This window comes from Pseudochaenichthys georgianus, chromosome 22 (assembly GCF_902827115.2).
Source record: "Pseudochaenichthys georgianus chromosome 22, fPseGeo1.2, whole genome shotgun sequence".
Taxonomy (NCBI): domain Eukaryota; kingdom Metazoa; phylum Chordata; class Actinopteri; order Perciformes; family Channichthyidae; genus Pseudochaenichthys; species Pseudochaenichthys georgianus.
Window position 1 is genome coordinate 26270283 of NC_047524.1, and position 25710 is coordinate 26295992.

General features: G+C 39.6%; 1 protein-coding gene across 1 annotated transcript in view; it reads right to left on the reverse strand.

The window, feature by feature from the left end:
- kiaa1109 (KIAA1109 ortholog) overlaps positions 1–25710 on the reverse strand; it is a 154333-nt gene that overhangs the window by 114065 nt on the left and 14558 nt on the right. The window contains exons 2-20 of the mRNA XM_071207266.1: positions 24760–24895; positions 22527–22643; positions 18756–18834; positions 18595–18659; positions 17652–17826; positions 16953–17034; positions 14571–14764; positions 12255–12334; positions 11869–12019; positions 9856–10012; positions 9420–9498; positions 8349–8440; positions 7606–7723; positions 6959–7114; positions 5365–5462; positions 4427–4611; positions 2900–3006; positions 532–764; positions 226–444 (exon numbers count right to left, since the gene is read on the reverse strand). Of these exons, the coding sequence (XP_071063367.1) occupies positions 226–444; positions 532–764; positions 2900–3006; positions 4427–4611; positions 5365–5462; positions 6959–7114; positions 7606–7723; positions 8349–8440; positions 9420–9498; positions 9856–10012; positions 11869–12019; positions 12255–12334; positions 14571–14764; positions 16953–17034; positions 17652–17826; positions 18595–18659; positions 18756–18834; positions 22527–22643; positions 24760–24865 (2493 nt within the window). The 5' untranslated portion in view covers positions 24866–24895. The remainder of the gene's footprint in view (positions 1–225; positions 445–531; positions 765–2899; positions 3007–4426; positions 4612–5364; positions 5463–6958; positions 7115–7605; positions 7724–8348; positions 8441–9419; positions 9499–9855; positions 10013–11868; positions 12020–12254; positions 12335–14570; positions 14765–16952; positions 17035–17651; positions 17827–18594; positions 18660–18755; positions 18835–22526; positions 22644–24759; positions 24896–25710) is intronic.

A 25710-nucleotide genomic window follows, 5' to 3' on the forward strand; every position in this document is an offset into this window, starting at 1 on the left:
ATAAACACATCAACTCAAAAGGCACGGCTGGCAGGGATACATTTAAAAGGAAATTCCTTGAAAGCCAAGAAAAAACATGTGTTTAACACTTTGCACATTTCCATCTTTTTGTTAGACTGCCATGATGAAATAGCTTCATAATCTCTGCTAAAAGCCCATTTGCTAAAACGTTTCACGTAGCTCTGTCTCTTTCCAAACCAAGCTATTGGCAGTCATCAGTTTTACCATTGGCAGTCGGCCGTGGACTTTGTAGAGGTTGATGAGCACGGTGATGTCCCAGGGGCGCAGGTCTAAGGGATGTATGTTTGAGTTTTCCTTCTGCTCGCTGTCCTCCATTCCCAGGGGAGACCAACCGAGGCCCGAGGAGGTGGAGGTGGACAGCACAGGGCTGGAAACGGCCTCCTCAAAGTCTGTGTACATGTCATCCTCACCAAAATAGTTTTCCTGTAGAAACACGAAGGACAGTTGGAGGGGTGTTCTATACAATCTGGAATCACTCTATACACTTTAGCAGTAAGAGGATATTCGTACCTTGATGGAGATCAGTGCCCGGAGCAAAGGCCCGTAGAGGATGATTTGAGAATCTGGGGACATTTCCATCTCTACGTGAAGTCTGTCGGGGGGGAGCTCCGAGGGTTCCGCGGGCATCCTGCTGTGGGCGGCGGAGGCAGACTTGGTGGTGAAGCGGGGAGACGCGTTGTGGTGCACCGAGGTGTGCTCTGGGGGACGCAGGGCTGACAGCATGGACTCCTCCATCTCAGACACTTCAACACAAACCACAGGCAAGTTACACAACATTATGCAAAACAGCTCCTTAAGATATACAAGTCAAATGATGGAGGAAGGATTCAAATGAAAGAAGAATGTTGCATTTCGTCCACATTCATTTCGTCATGGTTGGCTTTATTCAGCCTCAACCAATCAGATTCAGAATACTTTATTTATCCCCGGGAGGACTTTGGTATTGTGTGAGGTGATCCATTTTTACAAAATAATAAAATAAAAGATGAATAGAAGGAAAGAAATATAAGAAATAAGAAAAATACTTATATAAACATAAAAAGGTGAATGTAAGAATGTGCACACAAAAAAGACAAAATAAGATCAAATATAATACAAATATTGATATTAACATACAGTGGGGCAAAAAAGTATTTAGTCAGCCACCAATTGTGCAAGTTCTCCCACTTAAAAAGATGAGAGGCCTGTAATTTTCATCCTAGGTACACTTCAACTATGAGAGACATAATGGGGGGAAAGAATCCAGGAAATCACATTGTAGGATTTTTAATGAATTAATTGGTAAATTCCTCGGTAAAATAAGTATTTGGTCACCTACAAACAAACAAGATTTCTGGCTCTCACAGACCTGTAACTTCTTCTTTAAGAGCCTCCTCTGTCCTCCACTCGTTAACTGTATTAATGGCACCTGTTTGAACTTGTTATCAGTATAAAATACACCTGTCCACAACCTCAAACAGTCACACTCCAAACTCCACTATGGCCAAGACCAAAGAGCTGTCAAAGGACACCAGAAACAAAATGGTAGACCTGCACCAGGCTGGGAAGACTGAATCTGCAATAGGTAAGCAGCTTGGTGTGAAGAAATCAAGTGTGGGAGCAATTATTAGAAAATGGAAGACATACAAGACCACTGATAATCTCCCTCGATCTGGGGCTCCACGCAAGATCTCACCCCGTGGGGTCAAAATGATCACAAGAACGGTGAGCAAAAATCCCAGAACCACACGGGGGGATCTAGTCAATGACCTGCAGAGAGCTGGGACCAAAGTAACAAAGGCTACCATCAGTAACACACTACGCCACCAGGGACTCAAATCCTGCAGTGCCAGACGTGGCCCCCTGCTTAAGCCAGTACATGTCCAGGCCCATCTGAAATTTGCTAGAGAGCATTTAGATGATCCAGAAGAGGATTGGGAGAATGTCATATGGTCAGATGAAACCAAAATAGAACTTTTTGGTAAAAACTCAACTCGACGTGTTTGGAGGAGAAAGAATGCTGAGTTGCATCCAAAGAACACCATACTGTGAAACATGGGGGTGGAAACATCATGCTGTGGGGCTGTTTTTCTGCTAAGGGACCAGGACGACTGATCCGTGTAAAGGAAAGAATGAATGGGGCCATGTATCGTCAGATTTTGAGTGACAACCTCCTTCCATCAGCAAGGGCATTGAAGATGAAACGTGGCTGGGTCTTTCAGCATGACAATGATCCCAAACACACCGCCCGGGCAACGAAGGAGTGGCTTCGTAAGAAGCATTTCAAGGTCCTGGAGTGGCCTAGCCAGTCTCCAGATCTCAACCCCATAGAAAATCTTTGGAGGGAGTTGAAAGTCCGTGTTGCCCAGCGACAGCCCCAAAACATCACTGCTCTAGAGGAGATCTGCATGGACGAATGGGCCAAAATACCAGCAACAGTGTGTGAAAACCTTGTGAAGACTTACAGAAAACGTTTGACCTCTGTCATTGCCAACAAAGGGTATATAACAAAGTATTGAGATGAACTTTTGTTATTGACCAAATACTTATTTTCCACCATAATTTGCAAATAAATTCTTTAAAAATCAGAAAATGTGATTTTCTGGATTTTTTTTTTCTCATTTTGTCTCTCATAGTTGAAGTGTACCTAGGATGACAATATAGAAAATACAGGCCTCTCTCATCTTTTTAAGTGGGAGAACTTGCACAATTGGTGGCTGACTAAATACTTTTTTGCCCCACTGTATATAAAAAAAGATAAAGTAAAGATGTTCACATTGTACTACCATATATCATATTTATTACAATATATAATGTAGTTTATTATTGAGTAATTAATACAACATTATTCTATTATTTAGAACATACAACAAATATTGATCTTAGGTGGAGAGCTTACAGGACTGTTTGAGTTGCTCGTCAGCCTTCTGGGGATAAATGGGGTGCCATGTGTAGTCGATGATGAGCAGGAAGTTGGGTACACTCCAACAATCCACCCAGCCGGCTCTGGTGTGAGGAAGAGAAAACACTCTGAGTACACAGACATAACGCTGAGTTTATCATCCTTTCACAGTGGATTTTGCAGCCCATCGTTCGCTTTATGAACCGTTCCCTTCAAGGACGTACAGTAGAGGCGAGAGACAGTAAATGTGTTTCGCCTGAGTGCAGCGGTCCAGACAGAGTCGATCCTCCCCTCCCCGGGGGGTAAGTGGGCCTCTCACAGCGTTACATCAGTAGAGTCTTGCTCTGAGCTATACATAATAAATGATCTGAATCGATGTTGAGTCATCCTGTACAGACTGCACGATGCATAGCGCTACCCCACCAGCAAAGGTTAATCAGCATCTCTTCGAACTCTCCCTGACCTTAATGCTAAGGCTGAGTTAAAAGGGATGCAGATTCAGGGCAGGGTGCGGCTGTGGCTAAAGGAAAACATAGTCATCTATGAATAGGAGGGTCAGTGGTTCAATTCCCAGCCCCTGTACATGTCAAAGCGTCTTTGGGCAGAATACTAAACCCAAATTGCTCCTGTAGGCATGTCCACGATATTGAAATGTATCTAAATCCTACCTACCTACCTGTCTGAAACTCTACTTACCAAACGTCCTTCCTGCCCAACTGTCATCATACCTACCTACCTACCTACCTACCTACCTACCTACCTACCTACCTACCTACCTACCTACCTACCTACCTACCTGATACCTCATTTCTTTCCTAGCTACCAGTACTACCTAACTTCCTCTACTACAAAATGTTATATTTATCTGAAGAAGAACAATAATAGAAGAGTTTAGCCATATTGCCAAGCTCTACTACTGAACCCATTACAAGCTTTTTTAAGGCTACTGTTTTTGTCGCATTTAGTGATGCGTCATCTGCATAGAGGGCTTTTCAAACTACACAAATATCCAGATGTATACGTTTTCTGATTGTTTTAACAGTCTGGATCAATGCTCCCTTACTTAAGGGTGGGTATTGAGAACCAGTACCGTAAAAATCCATAAGCTGTTGTGTTGCGTTATGGTTGGTGAGAAACACACTGCTCGTGTGATGAAGGTGCATGAATCATTTTGAAAAACTGTTTTAAAATTCTATAACATCTTTGGATGTAATGTCTTGAATTGTCTTCACATAATAAAGGCTTTCAATGGAAAAAGGCTGTAGTGAAAAGGACAGGGGTTACACCTCTTATAAAATAATAATATTATTATACAGGCTATTAATCCGTGGACAGCAACTGCTGAACCACATAAAAAGTGAAGGTTAGTGGTACATTCACTTTATCTCACCACCTACTACCTCTGCAACATTTCCTTTATACCCGATGTGAGTCAGAGTTACGATGATGACTCATCCTGCTCTTGGAGAACGCACTTGCTGTTAGCCCACAACTTGACAGAGATAATTCCCAGGTTGAACTCACTCTGCGTGGGTGATGTTCCTCCAGCGGGACTTGCTGGGTTTGGGAGGGGGGGCGCTGTGGTGTTCCCCCGGCATGAACATGTCTGGGGGCAGCTTAACGTTCAGGTAGTCTTTGGCCAGGGTGAGGAGGGGGCAGCGGCTCGGATGGCACTCTGGCAGGGACAACCGCATGTCTGTATCCTCGGCCTGAGGAGGACAACGCACATCATATCATCGAATCAAATCAAACTTTATTTAAATAGGTCTTTTGATACTGAAATAAAAACACTTCAAACCAACCAAAGTCTGAGAAGCTGTTCCACAACCGTGGTATTGCTTTAAGTATGATAAAAAGGCCAGCAGCAGAAGACCTGAGAGTTTTAAAGGGTTTGTAGGTTCAAAGTTGATAAATACCAGGACATAAGACCATTAAAAGCTTTAAAAAAACTATTAAATTGCTCTCACATAAATGGTATACACACCCACATCGTTAACAATTTCACAACTATGAGTCCATAGAAATACTGTACATCTTGATGTCAAAAATCAGCTTTTAACTAACTGGGGTAGAATATAACTAAGTACATTTGCTCAAGTACTGTCCTTGAGTACAATATTGAGCTACTTGTAATCAAGATTAAATTCAGAATTCTCAGTAAAAAGTAATAACTGTGGCCCTGACCCTCTTCCTTAAATTATTAAAAAGGTTAATATATATTATATATAATACAAATTCATTCAAATAAATCCCACATTTACCAGCCGTAACAATATCTTCCAATAAATATAAAAAAATAATGTGTTTATTTTGATGCTTTTGTACTTTTATTTGGGTTACATTTTACACTGAAGTATTTATATTTGAACTTAAGTGCTTCTGCGACCTCTGCTCATCAGTATGAAAACACGAAAAAAAGGAAACATTTGGAACCAATCGTGTTCACTGGGAGTGTGCCTCACCTGTAAGCTGAAGCGGGTGTTGCAGGTGGTTGGAACAAACTCGTTGAAAGACAAAGTGAAGTCTATATTGAGCGTCTCGCCACACGCTGCTAGGTACACTATGGGAGATCAATAATTATGTTGATTAGTCTCCAATGCACCGGCATTAAGCCGAGTACATACAGTTTGTAATATATCATGACTTAATAAAGTGCAAGTATCCTGTAAGCATCCGGTGCTAGAGAGGCATTAACTCATCGATTGCTTTCATGCCAGGATGTGAATTATTTAAAAAAAAATTGCCTTAGGGCTAATGCTTAAAAAAACATAACAAAGACTAAAATACATATACACATACATTTGTGATGAAAAAAAACACTTAAAGGTCCCATGTCATGGCCATTTCTACTGATCATAAATCCATTGTTGAGGTCTACTAAAATAGATTTACATTGTTCAATGTTCCAAACTCACATTGTTTTCTCATACAGCATCTCTGTATAGTATAGTCTGTGTATTCACTCTCTGTCCTACACGGCTTGTTGGAGCTCCTGCCCCCCCCTCCCTGTGAGCCCACTGTGCTCTGATTGGTCAGCTCGCCCACTCTGTTCTGATGAGTCCACCACCGTTACAGCGAAACATCAGTGATTATGTGTTACAATGGCGTTTGTTAGCAACCAGAAAATGACACCAGTAATGACAAACAGATGAGAATGCTGCGTGGGGTCTGAGTGCCGTGTTGGCGCAACGTCCCGCCAACACGGCACTCAGACCCCACGCAGCATTCTCATGCAGTGTGAGCTGGGTTCATTTCCTGCTTGTTGCGTGGGGTCTGCGAGACAGCGAGACGTCGCAAATGGACGCGGGAAAGAGGGGATACAGAGGGGGCTGCAGCACCCCCCTCTGCGAGGCTCCACTAGCACCTGCACCCCCAAACGCGGCGCATCTACAGTGTAAGCGCGCCACAGTTTCGCCGCTGCAAGGCTCCACTAGCAAATACAAATATTGATCTATAGGGAGGATGTGGCTCAGTGGAGGAGTGCGCTGATCTGGTTCAATCCCCACTGCAGTCAGCATGTCGTTGTGTCCTTGGCAAGACACTTCACCCCAAATTGCTCTTGTCAGGATTGCCAACATAATTGAGTGTATGTCCCGTACTTTTCCAACTATAAGCCGCGACTTTATCCCCCATTTTTTTTGTACAGCTAACGGCCACTAGGGAACCTCCTAAATCTATGGATTGTACAGGTAAAATTAACCACCTTTAACGCTATGGGCTCTATGACCGGTCCGCGCCCGCCGCCTTTAAGCGGCGGGCTCCAGCAGGAAAAGCTGGAGGCCGGAAAAGAGTGAGACAGGTAGCGCGCCAAAGTAAAAGTGGAACCGAGAGACAGAATGAGAGCAAGACAGACGGACAATTTAGCTGCTGCGGCTTATATGGCTTATATGCTTATATATTCTTTATAGTCCGAAAAGTACGGTATGTCTCTTTGGGTAAAAGCGCTTAACAAGTGACATACTCTACCAATTCTCATTTTGGTTAGGGTTGCATTCAGCTAGTTAAGATAGAAGTGAATACGTGCTGATGTTGCATCGAGAAGAGCATCTTCCTCACCATTCTCCTGCTGCTTGGTGGAACAGTCCACCCAGTTGTGCTGGTTTGCCGCCCAGATCATCTCAAACTGGTGGAAAAGCACCTTGAACTTCCAGGAGTACGGCACAAAGGAGTAGATGTCTGGGGCGCTGTCGCTCGCCCAGTCCTGGATCAAATCTGAAAAGAAAGAAAGAAGACTGAAGATGCGAAACAAGGAGATGCACTGATTGGCGCCATTGGTGACCAATAATTGGCATTTATTCTCATATAGCCAAAATAAATGAGACTGTATCTGACTATTGCCACAGGCCAGGTTATCTACTTAGGGATTTTCTCGATACCGATTAGCGAATTATTAGACCAACATTTGAGAAATATGTATTAAATTAGAATTACAAAACATTGTAATTAATTCCCATGCATGCCGCAGGAATGTTATAACAAATATTCACCTGATTAATGATTTGTTTCGTCATTGTGTAGTTTAATCTTATTCTTTACAAATACTGTGTAGAGAATTACAATCATTCTGATTCTTCTTTCATGGTTATTTTCATAACTTGTAATTGTGTGTACATATAGGACACAATTAAAAGTTGTGCAATTTGACCATCAAAATGCTTAATGCTGTAGCGTCATTGGCTGAGGCAGTTTGCTGCAGGACTCACCTGTGAAGAAGTTTTTCTGGGCGTAGATGAAGTGGTAGGTGGCCTTGTACACCTCGATCTCACACTGCCACGACTGAGGCATGTTCCACACCCGAGGGTAGCTGGCTATGACATGAAACTGCAGTAAACAGGAGAAATGAAGGACACGATTTCACGTGAAGCTGAGCACTATGCAGAATCGGAACCAGGTTTATTGCATAGTAGGTCCTGGGTCCTTTATTATATACTTTCACATTATCATATTTTTCCTATGGCAGTTATTATCTTTTCTAATCCATTAACATCTATCTTAGGGTGTTTTGGGGGGAATTTTTCCTTTTACAATGGAAGGGTCTTAGGATAGAGGGTGTTGTATGCTGTACAAACGGCAAAGCTCCCTGAGACAAATGCGTAGTTTGTGATATTATATATATATATATACACACAATTGTATTGATTGATATACATACAAGGAATTTGCTTTGATATATTATCATGCATACATAGAGTTAACATTCTAAGAGAAATTATACCGTAAAAATCAGGAAATAAGAAACATCAAGCACACACAAAATAAAAAAATAAAAATGGATTTGCATTAACGGCAGCTATTGTAATGATCTACCAATCAAAGGGTCATTGGCTTGATCCCACCCTGTGCAGTTAACACGTTGAAGTGATCTTGGGCAGGATGTGAGTCAGGGTTAGATCCACTAAAGTCGATTGAGAAGTATAAGTAAAAGATCTACTAAAGGTGTACTTACAGCCAGCATCTCGGCCTCCAGCAGAGTCCTGTACTGCATGCTGCTGGTGGTGTCCACGTGCAGCAGCTGCCCTTTGATGGTAGGAGAGTAGCCTGGGGGGGGGGGGGGGGGGGGGCACACAAAAGTACAGCCATCAATTCTCAAAACCCAAAGCTAGGGCTCTGCTTTCACAAGTAATGCAATATACCGGCACAAAAACGACATTTCTGCACCGACTGATGACTGATACCCTATTTTGAGCTCAGTGCGATACATTATTTACATACGTTTAAAGTGATTGAAGAGCAATGGAGACTCGGAAAAAGACAATTCTTCGTAGTTTCTACAATTTGACCGTGTTCAAATTTCAATAATTGCCTCCTAATGAAAATGTAGCACAATGTGTAGCGCTTCTTTCACAGCCCGGTAGTTTACACTGTGATTGGGGTTAAAATGATTACCTGTACATTTGAATTAGTGGGACTACAGCTCATGGGTAAATAGGCAAATACCAATCAGAGGGAACTACATTCCAAATGATTCTCATTGGTATGTCTGAAGTGTTTGTTAATCAATTTGGATACAATGGCTTTGTTGTGATTGGTCAACCACTTAGAGATGTCCTGCCCCTTGGCCTATCATGGTTAATATGTTGGACTCCTTTGTTTCAGTAACATAGCAACATCACTCTTTAACATTCGCACTTCTATTGGCTAGTGCTCCAACATATTGTACATGGTAAGTTAAGGGGCGGGACCTCTCTAAGGTGGTTGATTTATCACAGAGCTGGCCAGCTAACCAATCGGAGCAGACTGGGCTCTGGTTTCAGACAGAGGGTGAAAAGAGGTGCTGCAGCACAGGCAGTAGGAGAACAATAAAGAGCTTTTTGAACATTAAAGCATGGAGACAAGTCCCAGTAGACACTAAATAAAAATATGAACCTAAACATTTGCATTAAATGCTTTCTCTAATGTTTTTTGTGAAGCAATTTGAATTTCCTTGTTTGTTTAAATGTGCAATTTAAATAAGATTGTGGGAACTGAACGTGGTGACATTTTAGTGTACTCGTTTTTTTTTTATTATTACGCTTACCATTGTCTCCGACAGTCATGGGGATGTTGACTTCCAGGTAAGAGCCCGCGCCTACATTCACATGGATGGCGTTGGTTTCCTAGCAACAGGGATGAAGACAGAGCAAGGGGAGAGAAAGAGAAAAAAGAACAGTCACACAGGCTGTCAATTATTTACTGACACACTGCCTTAAGAATAAAACCCAAAGTCTCCGAATCTGAACTCAAACATGTGGTAATAACATGAGCATCAAGCCATTTCATGTTTATATTCAACAGGCATTTGTGCTGATGTTTAGTATGCATTTCACACACTCAGCCTGGTGAAAAGCCAAGCACTGCCCGGGAATGAACATTTGAGAAAGCATAAAACATAAACCGATATCGACGGCTGGAACATGACGAGGCATGGAGGAAATGGAGAAAGAGAAAGAAAGATGCAAAGAGAGAGGAGTCACCCTGTTTTTGGTGAAGAGCAGATCGATGGTGGCATCAGCGATGATGTTCATGCGCAGCTCGAAGGCCTGGATCTGCCTGGGTTTGCCCGGCTCGGCATCCTCGGTCACTTTCATGGCCTGGTAGTCAGCTGGCAGGAAGAACTTCCAAAGACAGTCCCTGAGGAGAGGGGGAGCTCATTTAAATGCAACACCATCTCTGTACACCCTAAAAGTTGGACATTTTGGATATACCATAACATTACAACATTTTGGAATTTGAAACACAAAGTTTTGCCAATATTGCTAGGATATCATTTCCCTATCAATTACATGGTGCGAGAATGACTGAAGAAAATCTCAATCTGAGGGATGGGAATCTTGTAAATGTCCCTCGGTACTGGGAAAAAAACGACAGGCTGAGCATGATGCTTAAACGCTTATTACATGGCTACTTACAACATTGATTAACGATTTGACTCACAATTCTGTGATGAATATTTCATTTCAAACCATGTATGCAGGTGAATCCCATTGAGATCATTGATCTCTTTTTCAAGGGTGACCTGCTGCAAGTAGGTTCCACATGAATTAGGGCCGGGACTTTAACGCGTTAATTAAGATTAATTAATTACACAAAAATGAACGCGTTAAAAAAATTAACGCATTTTAATCGCACTTATTTTTGCACAGCGGAACGTTTCTCACTGGATGAGTTTCAGGCGTACCGATTATACTGGAGCACCAACTAACGTTCATGACTTCAGCATGGGACTTCAAACAACAACAAACCACGGTGAACAATAGTCAAACATGAACGAACAAGCTGATGAGACCGCTTTGGTCGGCCCCGTGGATGGGACATTTTGTTTTAAAAAACGGACGGATAGAAGCGTCGATAAAGAGCACGGTTGTGTGCAAATTATGCAAAAAAGAATGTGCATATCACCGCAGCTCATCAAGCCTAAAGTATCACCTAAATGCAAAGCATGTAGCAGCTAGCGTGGACGTTAGCCCGACTCCGAGTGCAAGGAACCACACCCTGACCCAACCCACACTCAACAACGGCCGTATGACTCTCAATAAACTTCAGTGGATGATTAAGCAGATTCCAGTTTTCCATTCTTTCATCACATTGCTGAACAGAAGTTTTCTTCACACTCGCCATATCATTCACCACTTGCATTGTGGCAGTGCTGGTGCCATGTTGCTTTCTGAAGCCTGACTGATGTTTAGACAGGATGTTATTTGTACATAAAAACTCCTTTACCTGCTCACTCACTAGGCGTTCAAGAGCCTTAGCCAGAACTGACAATTTAGAGATGGGCCTATAGTTATTTAATAAGGTGGCCTCCCCTCCTTTTAGTAAAGGCAGGACATACGCTGACTTCCATATATTTGGAATTGTATTTGTGCTGAGGGACAATATATGATTGTATCTATTTAAAAATGTGTTCTTTTTGCTTCCTCTAAGAGAAAAGAGTCAGCCCAGTGCTTAACAATGAGTGGAAGTATTACAAGAGCAACGTTAATTAAAATACTGTCAGCCCTGATCGAGGTTTACTGTAACGTGTTCCCTATAGTGTTTACTTCCTGTCTGACTTCTTCTGCTGTTCCCTATAGTGTTTACTTCCTGTCTGACTTCTTCTGCTGTTCCCTATAGTGTTTACTTCCTGTCTGAGTTATTCTGCTGTTCCCTATAGTGTTTACTTCCTGTCTGACTTCTTCTGCTGTTCCCTTAACTGTTCACTTACGAATGATTTATCTGAGTCTCTTAACCTCTTTCCTTCTCGTGCTTTCTTGTTCAGTTTTCTCTATATTATATTCTATTCTATTACTTTTCCACAAAAGGTATTCTATGGTGTTTTCTAATGGAGGACAACGAATGTGTTTTTTTTACGACAACTGACATTGTTGTCAATGTCAGTTATTTCTGTGGATTGCTACAGTACGACAGCACATAGTCCCTTGATCAAATGGCCTGAGCACTGGTCTGCTTTCAATAAAGAACAGAGCATGTGCATGATCATTGCTCACCTCTGACGATCAGCCCAGGGGCCGTAGTTAAAGTCTGTTCCTTTTCCACAGACGATGTCCAGACCCCAACATGGAGGAAGGTCCTGAAGCTTATCGCCCTCACTGCACGTTTCTGCCTCCTCCACCCCCTCCTGCTCCACTGGCACCAGACCTGCACACACATATAAGCATTACATTATCGTGAGAACAATTACTAAACAAAAAATGCAAAACTCTACAAAATGATCTTGTAAGGACTTAAATAAATTCAACTTCTGTTAGCACTGAAGTGTAGAGTGTTCTTCCATAGCCAAAAATAGAACTATCAACATCTGTCACTGATCAGAAGCGGTAGCTTTGACTCATTTACTTTTGACTTTGTTTAGTGGGTGTGTGCCTGAGCTTACCGGGTTCATCCTGGTAGTAGTAGATGTCGACATCGTTGGACTGCATGACAACAAAGCCTTCACCCATCAGTCTGGGAGGTCTAAAGGAGAAATCAAGATCTTAGTTAAAGTACAGACTATATGCAGAGATTAGGAATTCATCCAAAGCAGGGTCACAGCAGGTGTCAATGACATATTCATTCCACATTCAATCAGAAAAGTAATACTATATTTATCCTGGGGGACATTTTAGAATGGAATAAAAAATACTTCAGTATATAAATATAAGAAATTAATGTAAGAATAAATGATAAAAAGAAAAATTAAATAAAGATATTTATAAAAAGAAGAAGTTCAAGTAAGAAGTGTATAACAACATTAAAATAAAATGGAATAAAAATGTATATAAATAAACAAAATAAGTTAAAGTAAGAGGTAAGTCAAATCAAAATATATATTTGATTAAAATTAAATAAATAATAAAATAGTAAAAACTAAAATGTAAAATATATTTGTAGAAATAGAAGAAGTTAAAGTAAGAATGTTTAATAAAAAGATAAAAAATAATATTGATATCAAATTAATGTAAAGAGAATACTGTAGGTTCTGGCACCATGATATAAATGCAGTGTCTGTTCTCTTGGATATGTCTGCTTCCTCTCTGTGGACATTTCAGTGAAGCTTAAAGACTCATCAAGGTCTGCTGGAGGTTGAAGTCTCTGCTGGCTCCCGCATGCTGCAGCCAGGTTTCAATGGAGAGTGGCTCCTTAATCAGAGAGGCTAAAGGCCATTTTACTCTCCATGTCCTTTCATTAAGCTCAAGTGCAGATTATGGATTCCCTGCTTCTAATGCAACACCGTTAAAACTGCCAGGTTTGTCAAGAGAAGGGGAGTGCCTATCAAAACATACTGCCAACAATGATCAGTTGCTCAATTTAGATATAGAGTATACAGCCTGATCTTTCATATAGATTTAGAAACTGTGCCACTCAGAATTGTTCCTTTGAATCCACAAATGTAACTTATTATAATTATATAAATATTATTATAGGAAATTTTTACTTAAACCTCTTGTTTATTTGTCCTTATTTTTAGCTATTCATTTATCTTACATTCTATAATGAAGCAACTGTCCATTCAACGTTTATTCTATCTTTCATTTCTCATGTTAATATAAGTATTTTTGTTCCATTTTTCTTTTCTTTTTTTAATCCATTTTCTTTATTTTAATGGAGTATCTTTCCCCCCAGGTAAATAAAGTATTCCAATTTAATGTGGATTGAATATTTAATTTTGTTCTCAATATTTAATCGATTTATGATTTTATTATAAAACGTATCATGTACAAATTATTATGTATGAATACATGTATTTTATTTTATTTTCCATAACCTTTTATGTTTATATCCTTTTCCTTCTTTTAATTGATCTTTTATTTTATTTCATTCTTAAATGGACGTGCTGTTACAAAACCCTATTTCCCCCCTGGGTCATTTGGGTTTTTGCTATATTTTGTAGGAACAAGCCGGAAAAGGCATAGCCCTCTGTCAGTGTTAAGGACTGCCAGCATTCACAGAATAATTCATTTGACATAATGTTCTTATTTTCTTCAGTCTTTACGGTATGCTTTCAATTATTCTTGAGGCAAGAGCATCATCCATGAGCAGCTGTAACCCTTAGATGCATAAGTGGGTATTTGTTGACCCGGTGAGCTGGTTTTCTTAGAGTATCTTTGTAATTACATTTTTTTATCATTTCATATTCCAGCTATTCCTCAAAAAACTTGTTTTGGATATCATGCCATTCACATTTTTTATTTACATTTTAAGAAATTGTAGTTTTTGTATTACTACCCCAAGCTTCCATAAGTGGGTCAAAAATGACCCGCATGCATGTTCTATGGAATCCTATGGGAAAACGGTTTTTTTCAAAATGTAAAAAAAAAATTCTAAAATTCTAAATAGTGAAAAATTAAATATAAAATATTTCTAGTGTGAACCAAAATGTAATACAAGTTATTTTTCTTAACCAAAATGACAAAAATGGCATAAAAACACATTATTCTAATACGGGTCCTTTTTGACCCGCTTATGGAAGAGTGCATCTAAGGGTTAAAACAGACAATGATGTAAAAAACAATGTTTTATCACATTGTAAAAAGAAATAGTACATTTGAAGAGTCTGCTCCTTTATTTAACCTCTTTGGTATAAGCTTTATATGAATTTCAGACAATAATTCAAACAGTAATGTCTCTTGAACTCGCATCCTTTTAAAAGAAAGGTGATTTGAATGATTATAAGTCAACTTAAATGTTTCTTCAATACAAAGCTACTTACTCATCGTTCTGCATGCCGAGGTAGCGTGGACTGGGCACCAGCATGACGCGCACGTTCTCCAGCGAGCCTTTGACGATGTGCATGAACTGGTCCAGGTGGCTGGAGGGCGGCTTGGTGGCGTACGTCAGGAAGGCGTCCTCGAAGTTCACACACAGAGTCTGGGGGAGGTAGTGGTTTCCGAACGCCAGACGCCCCTACAGACAGCAGAGTCACTTGTTTTATTTCCATGTATAACCACTTGCTTTAATACGCCACGCTCTTAAAGGGATACTTTGGATGTTTTAAAAAGAGTTCATTCATTATTAGTTACTAAAAGTTCTTCCTCTTCTATCTTCAATTGTTCTCTTGAAATGTACTTTACCTTCTTATGTTTGTATAGATATACGTCATCTATATTGTCATTTCTTATGTCTGTAAAAAAATGTTTAATCTTATATTATGTTTTACTTTTTATTAATTAATATAGTATGTATTTTATGCTTTATTAATTAATATAGTATTTATTTTATTCTTACATTTAGAAACTTGTAGAAACTAACCCGGGATCAAGAAAGTATACAGATGTAATGTGGACTAAATATTAAAATATACATGTTTATTTGTATTTATTATTTTACTTGAACTTTTAATGTCTATATAAATATATTATCCCATTTTATATGTAATACATTTTTCTTTCTTAAAATGCATTATGTTTATATGAATATTGCAAATGACAACTTTCTTATTTTTTTAATGAATCTATCATTTATTTATTTGATTCTAAAAAGAGTATACAGATTTATGTGGAAAGAATATTTAATTATTCTTTCAATAATTAATTCATTTAAATGTATTTAATGTTATATTTGACGTTGAACTTTGTATTCTTGTTCATTTTTATAATGAACACATTGTAATTAATTTGTTATGTTTTCTTCTTTAATTAAATTGTATATACATTATTTTATTGCACATCATTACTTTAACTTTTGATGTTTATTTACAGGGGTGCACATAACCTTTTTTAGTGAGTTACTCAGATGAGTACCAGGAGACAGCGTTTGGTACTCACCCCACACGAAGCGTGGTCCTCCTCAGTCTCCTTCACTGTCCTCTATTTACACTTCTTGCATGCTAGATGATGAAGATGATGAAGATGCACCTCCCTGTCTCTTTTTAAGCCTCCGATTTGCTTTCTCCAAAACTTGTTGCCAAAACTGTGAAGTCCTATAGCATTTCCTGAGGTCAAATACTAAGAAATGATCACATGACTTGAAGTAATATCTGATTTCAGATGTGTGAAGTTACTACACTTCTTCAAGTACTCTACTTAAGTACCATTTTGAGATATTTGTACTTTACTTGACTTTGATCTAATTTGTAAAATTAGCTGCACCTTTACCAGCTTTGAGAACACTTTCATGATCAATCATTACAAACCATATCATATATATTATTCTGAAATGGAACAATCTGCACAACGACTACTTTTACTTTTGGTACTTTAACTATATTTTGATGAGAATACTTTTCTAATTTTACTTGAGTAACATTTCGAATGCAGGACTTTTATTGTAACGGAGTAACACTCTGGTACTTCAACTTTTACTTAAGTACAATATCTGAGTACTTCTTCCACCTCTGTCTGATTTCAAACTCTTCCATTAACACCCTGAGTAAGTTTGCAGCTGTGTGTTCTACTCCACTTTGGTGTAAATCAAACAGCAGCAGCTTGACCACAGAGCGTGCACGTTGTGATCAGCTGATTTTGGGCAGTTCTCCAGTGTGTGCGCGGGGCACAGAGTGTGCACAGGGGAGTCTCCCCCTGTGGCCAGTTGGCGGCATTTTGGCACAATTCTGTTGTTCATACCGACGTTAACCCCGTCTGTGCACACAGCGACCAACTCTGTTGTCCGCTGATCTGAGCCTCTGCCTCCTGTGAGCTTCACAGGTCCGTCGGTTATGTCCTGCGCGGCTCGGCCAGCTCCAGTTCAGTCAGTCACAGAAAATCAGAAGAGTTTTTGCAGGGAGCGAAACGGCAACGTAGCTGCTAATGTCTTTGTTTGTTTTTTACATGTGTCGTAGTTTACTCCATTGACTGTTGACAAGAAACACATAGCTGTTTTGAGGTACGCAAAGGCGCGTAGTGACACAAGTGACGTTACGCAATTCCGATTTTTGCCGCGCATACGTACCTGTTATGTGCACCCCTGTTTATATATACATATTTGTATTGTATTTATCTTTCATGTTATGAACTACTCATACATACACTATAACCAAACCCAATTTATCCACGGGACATCCCCTCTTTAAAACAGCAGGAGCATCTTCTCTAAACTACATGTGTGCTTCCTTTCTTTGACCAGATTGCATTACTTATTAGTAGCGGGTACTTACAGTGCTGATGTTCACTTTGATGACAGGAATGAGGGAGCGCCATGACGATGTGTGGTCAGCGCTCTCTGCTTTGATGTCCATGCTACACGGGGGCGAGAAGAAGACGTTCATTCTCATGACAATTTCATGTTGCAGTCAGCAGCTGTGAGTGTGACGCGACAGCAGCAGCTCTCCTCAGTGCACACACTTCCCATGCATTTGATGAGAACAGAAAGAAACTGCGGGTCATCAAATCTCCCTCCTTAAATCATGTCGGAGGAGAAATCGCTGATTCCTGCTTTTTGCAGTTTTGTTTACACTTTAAGTATGAGGATTATTGTGCTAAAAATAGGCCAGATTTACGGTATGACGTCTTTATAATGCTAAATAAAGACAACTGAAGCAAGACACTGTGACAAAAGCTAGCTGTTGTTAAACACCCCTTAACGTGACTTCTACTTAAGCTTCAAATCAGGGTTTGGTGTACAATGTTACCATCATTTCATAACTAAGACCATTTTATAAAAAAAGTGATTGAGAGTGATTGGCATTATATGTTGAAAAACTAACTTCAACTAGTTCCAAAAGATGGAAGGAATTCACATGAAAAATGATAGTTACCCAATACATTACAGTGGCCCTATTATGCTAACTTTCAGGTTCGTGCCTCTGCTGTGGCATGTTTCCATGTCCAATGTTCCAAAAGGTCTTTATTTGTACCTTTCTAGCGTCTTGTTTCTATCCTCTCGTTCCTTCTCGTCTTCTTTTTTGGGTGTTATGAGTGTGGGGTCCAGTCCGAAGGTCTCCTGCAGTCGGGCGTAGAGGTCGGTGCGATTGTAGACGTGGAACTCGAAGCCGTTAACGGTCACGTAAAGCCGGGTCTCTGCCTTGGGGTCTGGAGAAAAGAAATAAGAAAGCAATCTTGTGATGATGTTTCCTTTCATGCTATGCTATAGCTAGTTCATGTTGGGTTGGGAGTCCAGAATGATGCTTCATTCAACAATATCATCATTACACATGTCTAAGGAAAGCTTATCTAGTCTTAGGTCGCATTCACACCAGCCTTGTATAGTCCGGTTGAATTGAACCCTGGTGCGTTTAGCCGCTTGGTGCGGTTCATTTGGGTCGGTGTGAACGCAGTCGGTGAAACGCCCCTCCTTGCTGCAGAACGTCTCATTATATGTGTTATAATGTTTTTTTATCGCACCTTGTCTGATTATATAATCATGTGCACCGTTGCTAGAATCTGTTGATATGTTCTCCAATTTATCAACAGCATGAAAATAACCTGCCGATGCTCCATGGCGGAGGCTCCGGTAGAAATTGCCGGGATTTGCGTTTTTACCCCCTTAATGTCTGACCAATGGTTGAACAGCATTTCCGAGCGCATGACTTGGGTTTAAAGTTTATAGTCCGTTTGAATTGTGAACGCAAACCGAACCTTCTGAAAAAGGAAACAATGTAACAAACTGTCGTCTGGTGCACCAGAGAAGCGGACTATTAGGTGTGAATGCGACCTTAGAGAATTTTTGTTTTGGTTTTTATAATATTTTTATGCACACATATTTTATTTCTCTAGGTTTTGGTTTTTCATCAATCAACCCTAGAAACTGTTAAAGCAGAAATAATCATTTGAATGTATTTATATAAGATATTGTATTACCATGCTGTTTCTGCTTTGGGTTAAACATTTTCCACCACCGAAATATGAGGAAGCCATCCTGTATCCTGTAACACGGGGAGAGAAATATCACATGTCAGAGAACAGCCTTTAAAATGATATTGGAGCAGAGGATCGGGGACAATGAACGCAGCACAGGTTACCTGATGGACATGTCCTGGTTGATGTAGTACACGTCTCTGAACATGACTTTCCCCGACAGCACGGAGAAGGAGAAGGAGCCTGTGGAGGAACAAACCCATGTGTTACATCACAACAAAAAGACTGGCAGTATAATCATTCCATTAAGTATTTCATTTATTGTGATAATATTGTAGTTCAATGTGTACATTTCACATACTTTTGTTTACGGTTTCTATTAATCAGGGTTAACAGGGGCGCCAAAATATATTGGACATTCCTAATTTAACTTGTTTTTATTCAAATATTTTCATTTCTTTTTCAATTACTTATTTTATTTCATTCTTAAATGGAGCAACTGTCACAGAGCGAAATTTCCCCCAGGATAAATAAAGTATTCTGATGTGATAACAGTACAGTAAATGTTTGGATTGGATCACAGTGGTGCCAACAAAGCAGCTAATTAAAATGTTAAACAAAAGATATAATTAGTCGGTTGTGCAAGCGCTGCTAAACAAAATATATAAACAGTGGAGGAGTTGCTGGGATATGTAATCACCTTGTCTAGCTTTCTTGCTGAGAAAAAAAAGGATCTTAATGAGGATCTAATTGTTTAACAACGTAGGTCAGAGTCTGTCACCAAGCAGCAACACAATTTCTCATCATTAATCTTTTTTGGCTCATAACATGTCTTTCTCTGTTTCAATTAGTGCAGGCCAAGAGAGAGACATCACCTGAGTGTTGAATCGCCCAGCTGACATCTTGCTGCTATTTCTGACTTGTCCTACTCTGACTGGATTTGTAACTCAGGGGCCCAATCCCAAACTGACCCCTACACCTTCCCACTCTATGATAGATAAGATGAGATGGAACTTTATTTATCCCCGTGGAAAAATGCAGGCGTTTATAGCTGCAACAGTATCAGAGTTAAAAACAGGATTCACACAAGGTAAAGATAAAATAGAATAAAATAATAATAAAAAAAGTGAACTCCATATATAGTCCTTCTAAGCTAATTGAGGCTCTTCTTCGAAGGTGGAGGGTGTAAATACAGCAGCAAGACCCACTCTCGTCAGAAACAGGAATTCTCGTAAGATTTCATTTCATTTTCAAAATGGCCGACTTCCTGTTGGGTTTACAGTCCAACAGATATTTAACCCTAACCCCAATGTGTTCCCTCCAATCTTCCTACATGCAGGAAAATCCTACATATAGGTGCTTCGTTCTAGGTGGCGCTGTTGAGCCATTACACCGAACCAAAAAAGGAAGAGCATATTTTTTGAAAATGTTCAGGTACAGAAAACATGAGCTCTGGGATTCTTTTTTTTAAAAACTCTGCTCGTTATTAAAATCTGATGTTTATGAGCCCCTTGGTTTTGCAACAGTCCCTGTGAATATAAAGCTTTACAATCAAATGCATCCCAAGCACCCTGGAAGTTAACTGGGATCTGAAGTAAATGTTGTTGTGGCTAAACGGTGGTACTACAACTTCCATGTCAGATCGTGTTGTAATTGGGCCCAAAAATACTTTTCCGATTGACTTACATTGTGATGTCTGTAAATCAGCAGAACTTTCTTTTGCTGTTCACATAAATCAACATGCTAGAACAAACAATTTAATATACCTCGTTCAAATCAGTAGGTCCTACAAGTAAAATGTGCTAACAGTGGAATACTGAGTTATTTTCCCTCTCCATTTATTTGACTGAGTCGATACCGGAAGAAACACAGCAGATAGGAGGCGGGGCTTAAGGAAACACTGGAAGATCCAGGTCTTTTATTCTAAAGAATCAGGGGCCTCATTTATAAAGCCTTGCGTAGGATTGACGTGGGAAGGTTGCTTACGTAGGACAAAGCAAATAAATACGCACAGACATTTTCCGATTCATAAACGACTGCGTACCGGCGCAGGACTTGCGTACAGCACATCCTACGCCGGGTTCCCTTTATAAATCACAATCAACTCGAAATGCGGTGCAGCTTTTGCGGGCTTCACGTAACGCCCATATTTGCCTATAAATAGTCAAAGAAACGCCCATTCATTCATTTTGACTGACTGCATGAAGGAGATCGCAGGAAATGACGACAGAATAGCTAAAAAAGACATCTCGCACCGTGTCAGATTTTGGTTATTTTGGGGAGGTCGAGATAAATCACATTGTTTGGTGGATGCCGTTTGAACCAGAGTAGCAGCATGGAGGTCGGATCGTCACCAACATAAATAAATAAGTGTTCCGAAAAAGGTTAATGACAAAATAAATACACATGGCCTTCCTCAGGCAGTGTGTTTGTACCGGGGACAGGAGACCCCCCTTGATGAGAAACTGTAAGAAATGATCGGGGAATCCCTCGAGGGGAGTCATGACGACTGGATCTGAATTATTTTTTGTATTTGGTGGTTTGTGTCCCAGCTTTCGATCAGCAACTATATATCCATAATCCACCAGTTAAAGGAAATACAACTAATGTGCTGTGTACAGCTAATATAACATTAGCTGTACAATTGACCACATGGTGTTCTTAGTTTCCATACCTCCTGTGTTTTACGAGCGACTTATCAAGTCTTGGCAAACGGCATAAAACACGATTAAACGTGATAGTATATAAAACCATGCTCGTATCTACAACCTATAGAAATGCAAAACGGCGTCAGTTTAAAGTAATTCTGTCCTCCTGCTCACCGCATCATTTATGAGAAAACATTTCTTAACAAGAGAACATAATCGAGGGGTGATCAATAACATTTCCGTATTTATTTATTTCTCCAAGTTATGTTTTGTTTATGTTCAATCATTTTAAGATTGGCTTTAATCAATTTGTAAAAATGAATTCATATATGATAAATGAGAGGTAATGTTTTATTTATGGTATTATTTCCACATATTTCTCTCCATTCTTCCTTCTGCCAACGTTGTCACAGTTTCCCGTCCCTCTCGTTTTTGTGCTTAGTGCGTACGCATGGGTTAGAGTTTGCGTGGAGGACCGCACATTTTCCCGTCAAGTTTGTTTTTAATAAATCGCAAACATTGCGTAGAAACTTTTGAGCGTACGCACCGTTTATAAATGAGGCCCCAGGCCTTTTTGGCTTCATGAGCTACTGAGCAACTTTTAAAAGAGTGAACAGGTTCCCGCCTTTAACCCGAACACTTACTCAACCCAGGCAATGAGGAAGCACCTTGGGGCACGTTCAAACCTGCTGAACACATTTTTTGTTTTAGTTCATGAGGTTCATTTCAAATGGTGTTGTGTGTTAGGAAGGTTTTGCTCTTCTTGTGTGTTGAAAAAGCCACTCCTAGTCAGAGAAGCAATCTAAATTAAAAATAGATTAGCTGGCGCACAGATGACTGCTCACTTTGTAGTCACACATGTTGGCAAAAATCTGGTAACCAAGCCATGCCCCCTTCATTACATTTGAATGCTGCTTTGCTTATCGTTCTTGCACACACTGATGGGAATTGGTCAAATAAACATTTTTATTACAAAACGTAGGCATCTCTTTGACATGCAATTGCTTTTTTTGGAGGGCAACATTAAGGGTAGCATTTCAGAGTAGATTATTTCTTAGTTTTTTGTAAAAAAGTGATGTTTCATAGGAGAATTTAATCAATTTGCGAGAAATAAACCAACTTGGATTCATGGGCTTGAGGTTCTGGGTCATTTATAAAAAAATAACTAAATCTGGTATCAGTTACAGTTTGCTTTTCAGACAATATGCAGATGATCACTGAGAGAACCCCGCTCATCATCAAATATTCAGCACTCCCTATTCATCGCAGCGCTGCTAATGAACTCACCGATATGAATGTAGCCATCCTTGTAGAGTCTGTTGATGATCAGGGTGAGGATGAGGCCAATGTTGCGGGAGTTGTAATAAGTTAAGTAGATGATCCATCCACAGGACAGAATGGTGGCTGAGAGACAACAATACAAAACAGTCAGGTGTGTTAATACAGAATAACACAAACAAATACGTAAAGCTACATTTTTTCTTTTTATATTGTCGGCTGCTTGGACTTGTTTGTTCAATTTAATCGATGTTTGAAACCAAACTGTAAAATATTATTTTCAAATATGATCACTCATACTGGTTTCGCTTTTTGTCAAACAAGGGCTCAGAATAAAAGCCAATGTTATGGCAATATGGACTTCTGCAATATTCAAATCGAATAAAGCTTCATATTTGGTAGATAAAAATCGTGTATTATCAAAATATTTGCAGTACTTCAAATCATGTAGACTTACGTCAAACTGTTTAATTATACATGTGAATGACATTTTGGATGAGAAGTCAACAAACCGTGATTGGTCCATGGAATACAATGTGCCAGATGCTACTTGATAAAGGTCCATTAGCAAGGAGAAAGGACTGCAGCATTACAAATTCCATCCAAAACACTCATGTGATTCTTATGTGTGGGAGGCGTGTGGTGCAGTGCATTGTGCGTTGGGATCAGGCGGTCACAGGTTCAAACCCCACTGCAGTCAGCATGTCGTTGTGTCCCTGAGACACTTCACCTCAAATGGCTCCTGTGGGGATTGCCCACAGTATTGAGTATGGAAGTCGCTTTGGATAAAAGCGTCTAACATGTGATGTAATTCTTACACATTTTGTTCAGCAGGATAATCTACAGATATTAACACCACTTTTATGATTTTTGAAGCATTAATGCATTCAGCAGAGGTTAAAAGTTAATATTAAGTTATAGGTTTGAATCACACATAGAAGCTTCAAACCTTCACAAGCTGGTTATTTATTGACACATCTTATGTCGTAGAACAAAACATGAACATCTCTTAAGCTTGTGTTAACCACATATCGTATTTCAGCCCTGTAATAAAAAAACATTCCCAAAAAATGAGGAAAGAAGTGGTCAAATGCTTATTCTTTGCAGTTTGAGGACTCTTTCCCGCACCACTCTGTATAGCAATGCACAAATACATGTTATAAACCTCCTAGTCTTTCATATCTGGGCTGACAGCGGGGTGATCAAGCTTTTTCATATTGGATTTCATGCATGAAGATGTTGCTCAATATCTTAATTCTACCGAGAGCTGAGCATGAATGGCATGGAACACTATCATTTGTCACACTTTCATTGAATTCAATCTCAATTAAACAATAACGGAGTCGGAAGGATTCATTCAAAGCCAATATTCATTAAAATATTTCATAAAAATTAGGTTTTCAAAACACATTAGGAAATATCCGAGGCTTTTATAATACTTTATTCTGTGCGGCTTAAAGCGAATCCTTTCTTACGCCACCGCATTACGGAATGGTCCAACTCATTTGCCAAATGAGCTGATTATATAATGAATTATATCTTTATCAATAAGTACTAAACTCTAAAAAGGTAAATATGTCTTTGTAGAAAACACTCATATATCATGGACTTAGTTCACCATCAGCAGCCACACCCTCTTCATTTGCAATTCAACATGAACATGTTATTATTACTAATAAACCACTGCTGTATAAACTGCTATAATACAATTATTATGTTATATCAATTATATATATTGCAGAACAATGTCCACATTTTATTCAGCTTTAAGTGATCTTTTATTGGACATTCTACTACTAACTTCTTATTTCTATAAAATATTTTATTTATGTTTGCTGGTCATGTTCAGCAAGTTTTTTTCCTTTTAACGGCTTCTAACTTTGACTTCCCATGTTTATATTAAATATATATTTATTTTATGTAACTTTTATGTATTTCACTCTGAAATGGAGCAGAGGTGACAAAACACAGTTGAATAGAGTATTTTGATTCTAGTATGAAAGGAGGGGGACTGAAATATTATTATTATATTTGTACCAAAAAGTATCAGACATGTATGGTGTAGTTACCGTGCTCCACAGCAGTTTAGATCAAAGAAAGTGATTGTACATCTTGTAGGAAATGGCTAAGCCACTAAAAAGGCAACTTGATCCGGTTCTGACAGGTCTGCACTTTAAATGTGACACTGAACTTCTGAAACACCCATTGATGTCAATATATTCCCACGCTGCAGAGCACTCACCGACGAGGAGCCAGATGAAGTTGGAGTTGTGCTTGGTGAGAAAGTCATCCAGGTCCACGAGGCTGGGGAAAGTGCTTTCATTGTTTTTGGCCACATGCCCATTCATGGCTACAGGCTCTCAGTGGGATACCTACAACTAAACACAGAAACATATCCATTACTTCCATGGCACAGCAACAGGGAGCAATGAAAGCCAGAAAGACGCAGGTTGATCATAAATTGGAGCCTATTTTCTTTACTAAAACTGTGGAAGATAGGCTTGTAAAGCAAACAGATACAAAGTATAATGCATAAATGTGTTAACTTAACATATAACACAACATTTAAAATGATTGAATTATAAAAATGGGCTTATACTATAACAGATCATTAAAAAATCTATTATTTTTGTGTAAATGATATAAGCTATATTCCGTGAACATGATTTACAAAAACAAAGGCTATTCTAATATTAAATGATATCATATTATAGGATATTCAATCATAAATTAAATAAAAACGTATAAAACACTCGAATAAACACATCATTTCTATTTGAACCAAATGGACCAATCCGTCGAGCCGTTACGTTACGTCCGCGGAGCCGTTACGTTAAGTCCGCCCCTCACACAAACTCAATCTTTTCTCAGCTGCAGCTCCGCCGATTTCTCCTCTCTGAGACAGCGGGACGCGGTGAGGCTCTTAGTCGGTGTGTGAGAACACACACACACACACACACACACACACACACACACACACACACACACACACACACACACACACACACACACACACACACACACACACACACACACACACACACACACACACACACACACACACACACACACACACACACACACACACACACACACACACACACACACACACACACACACACACACACACACACACACACACACACACACACACACACACACACACACACACACACACACACACACACACACA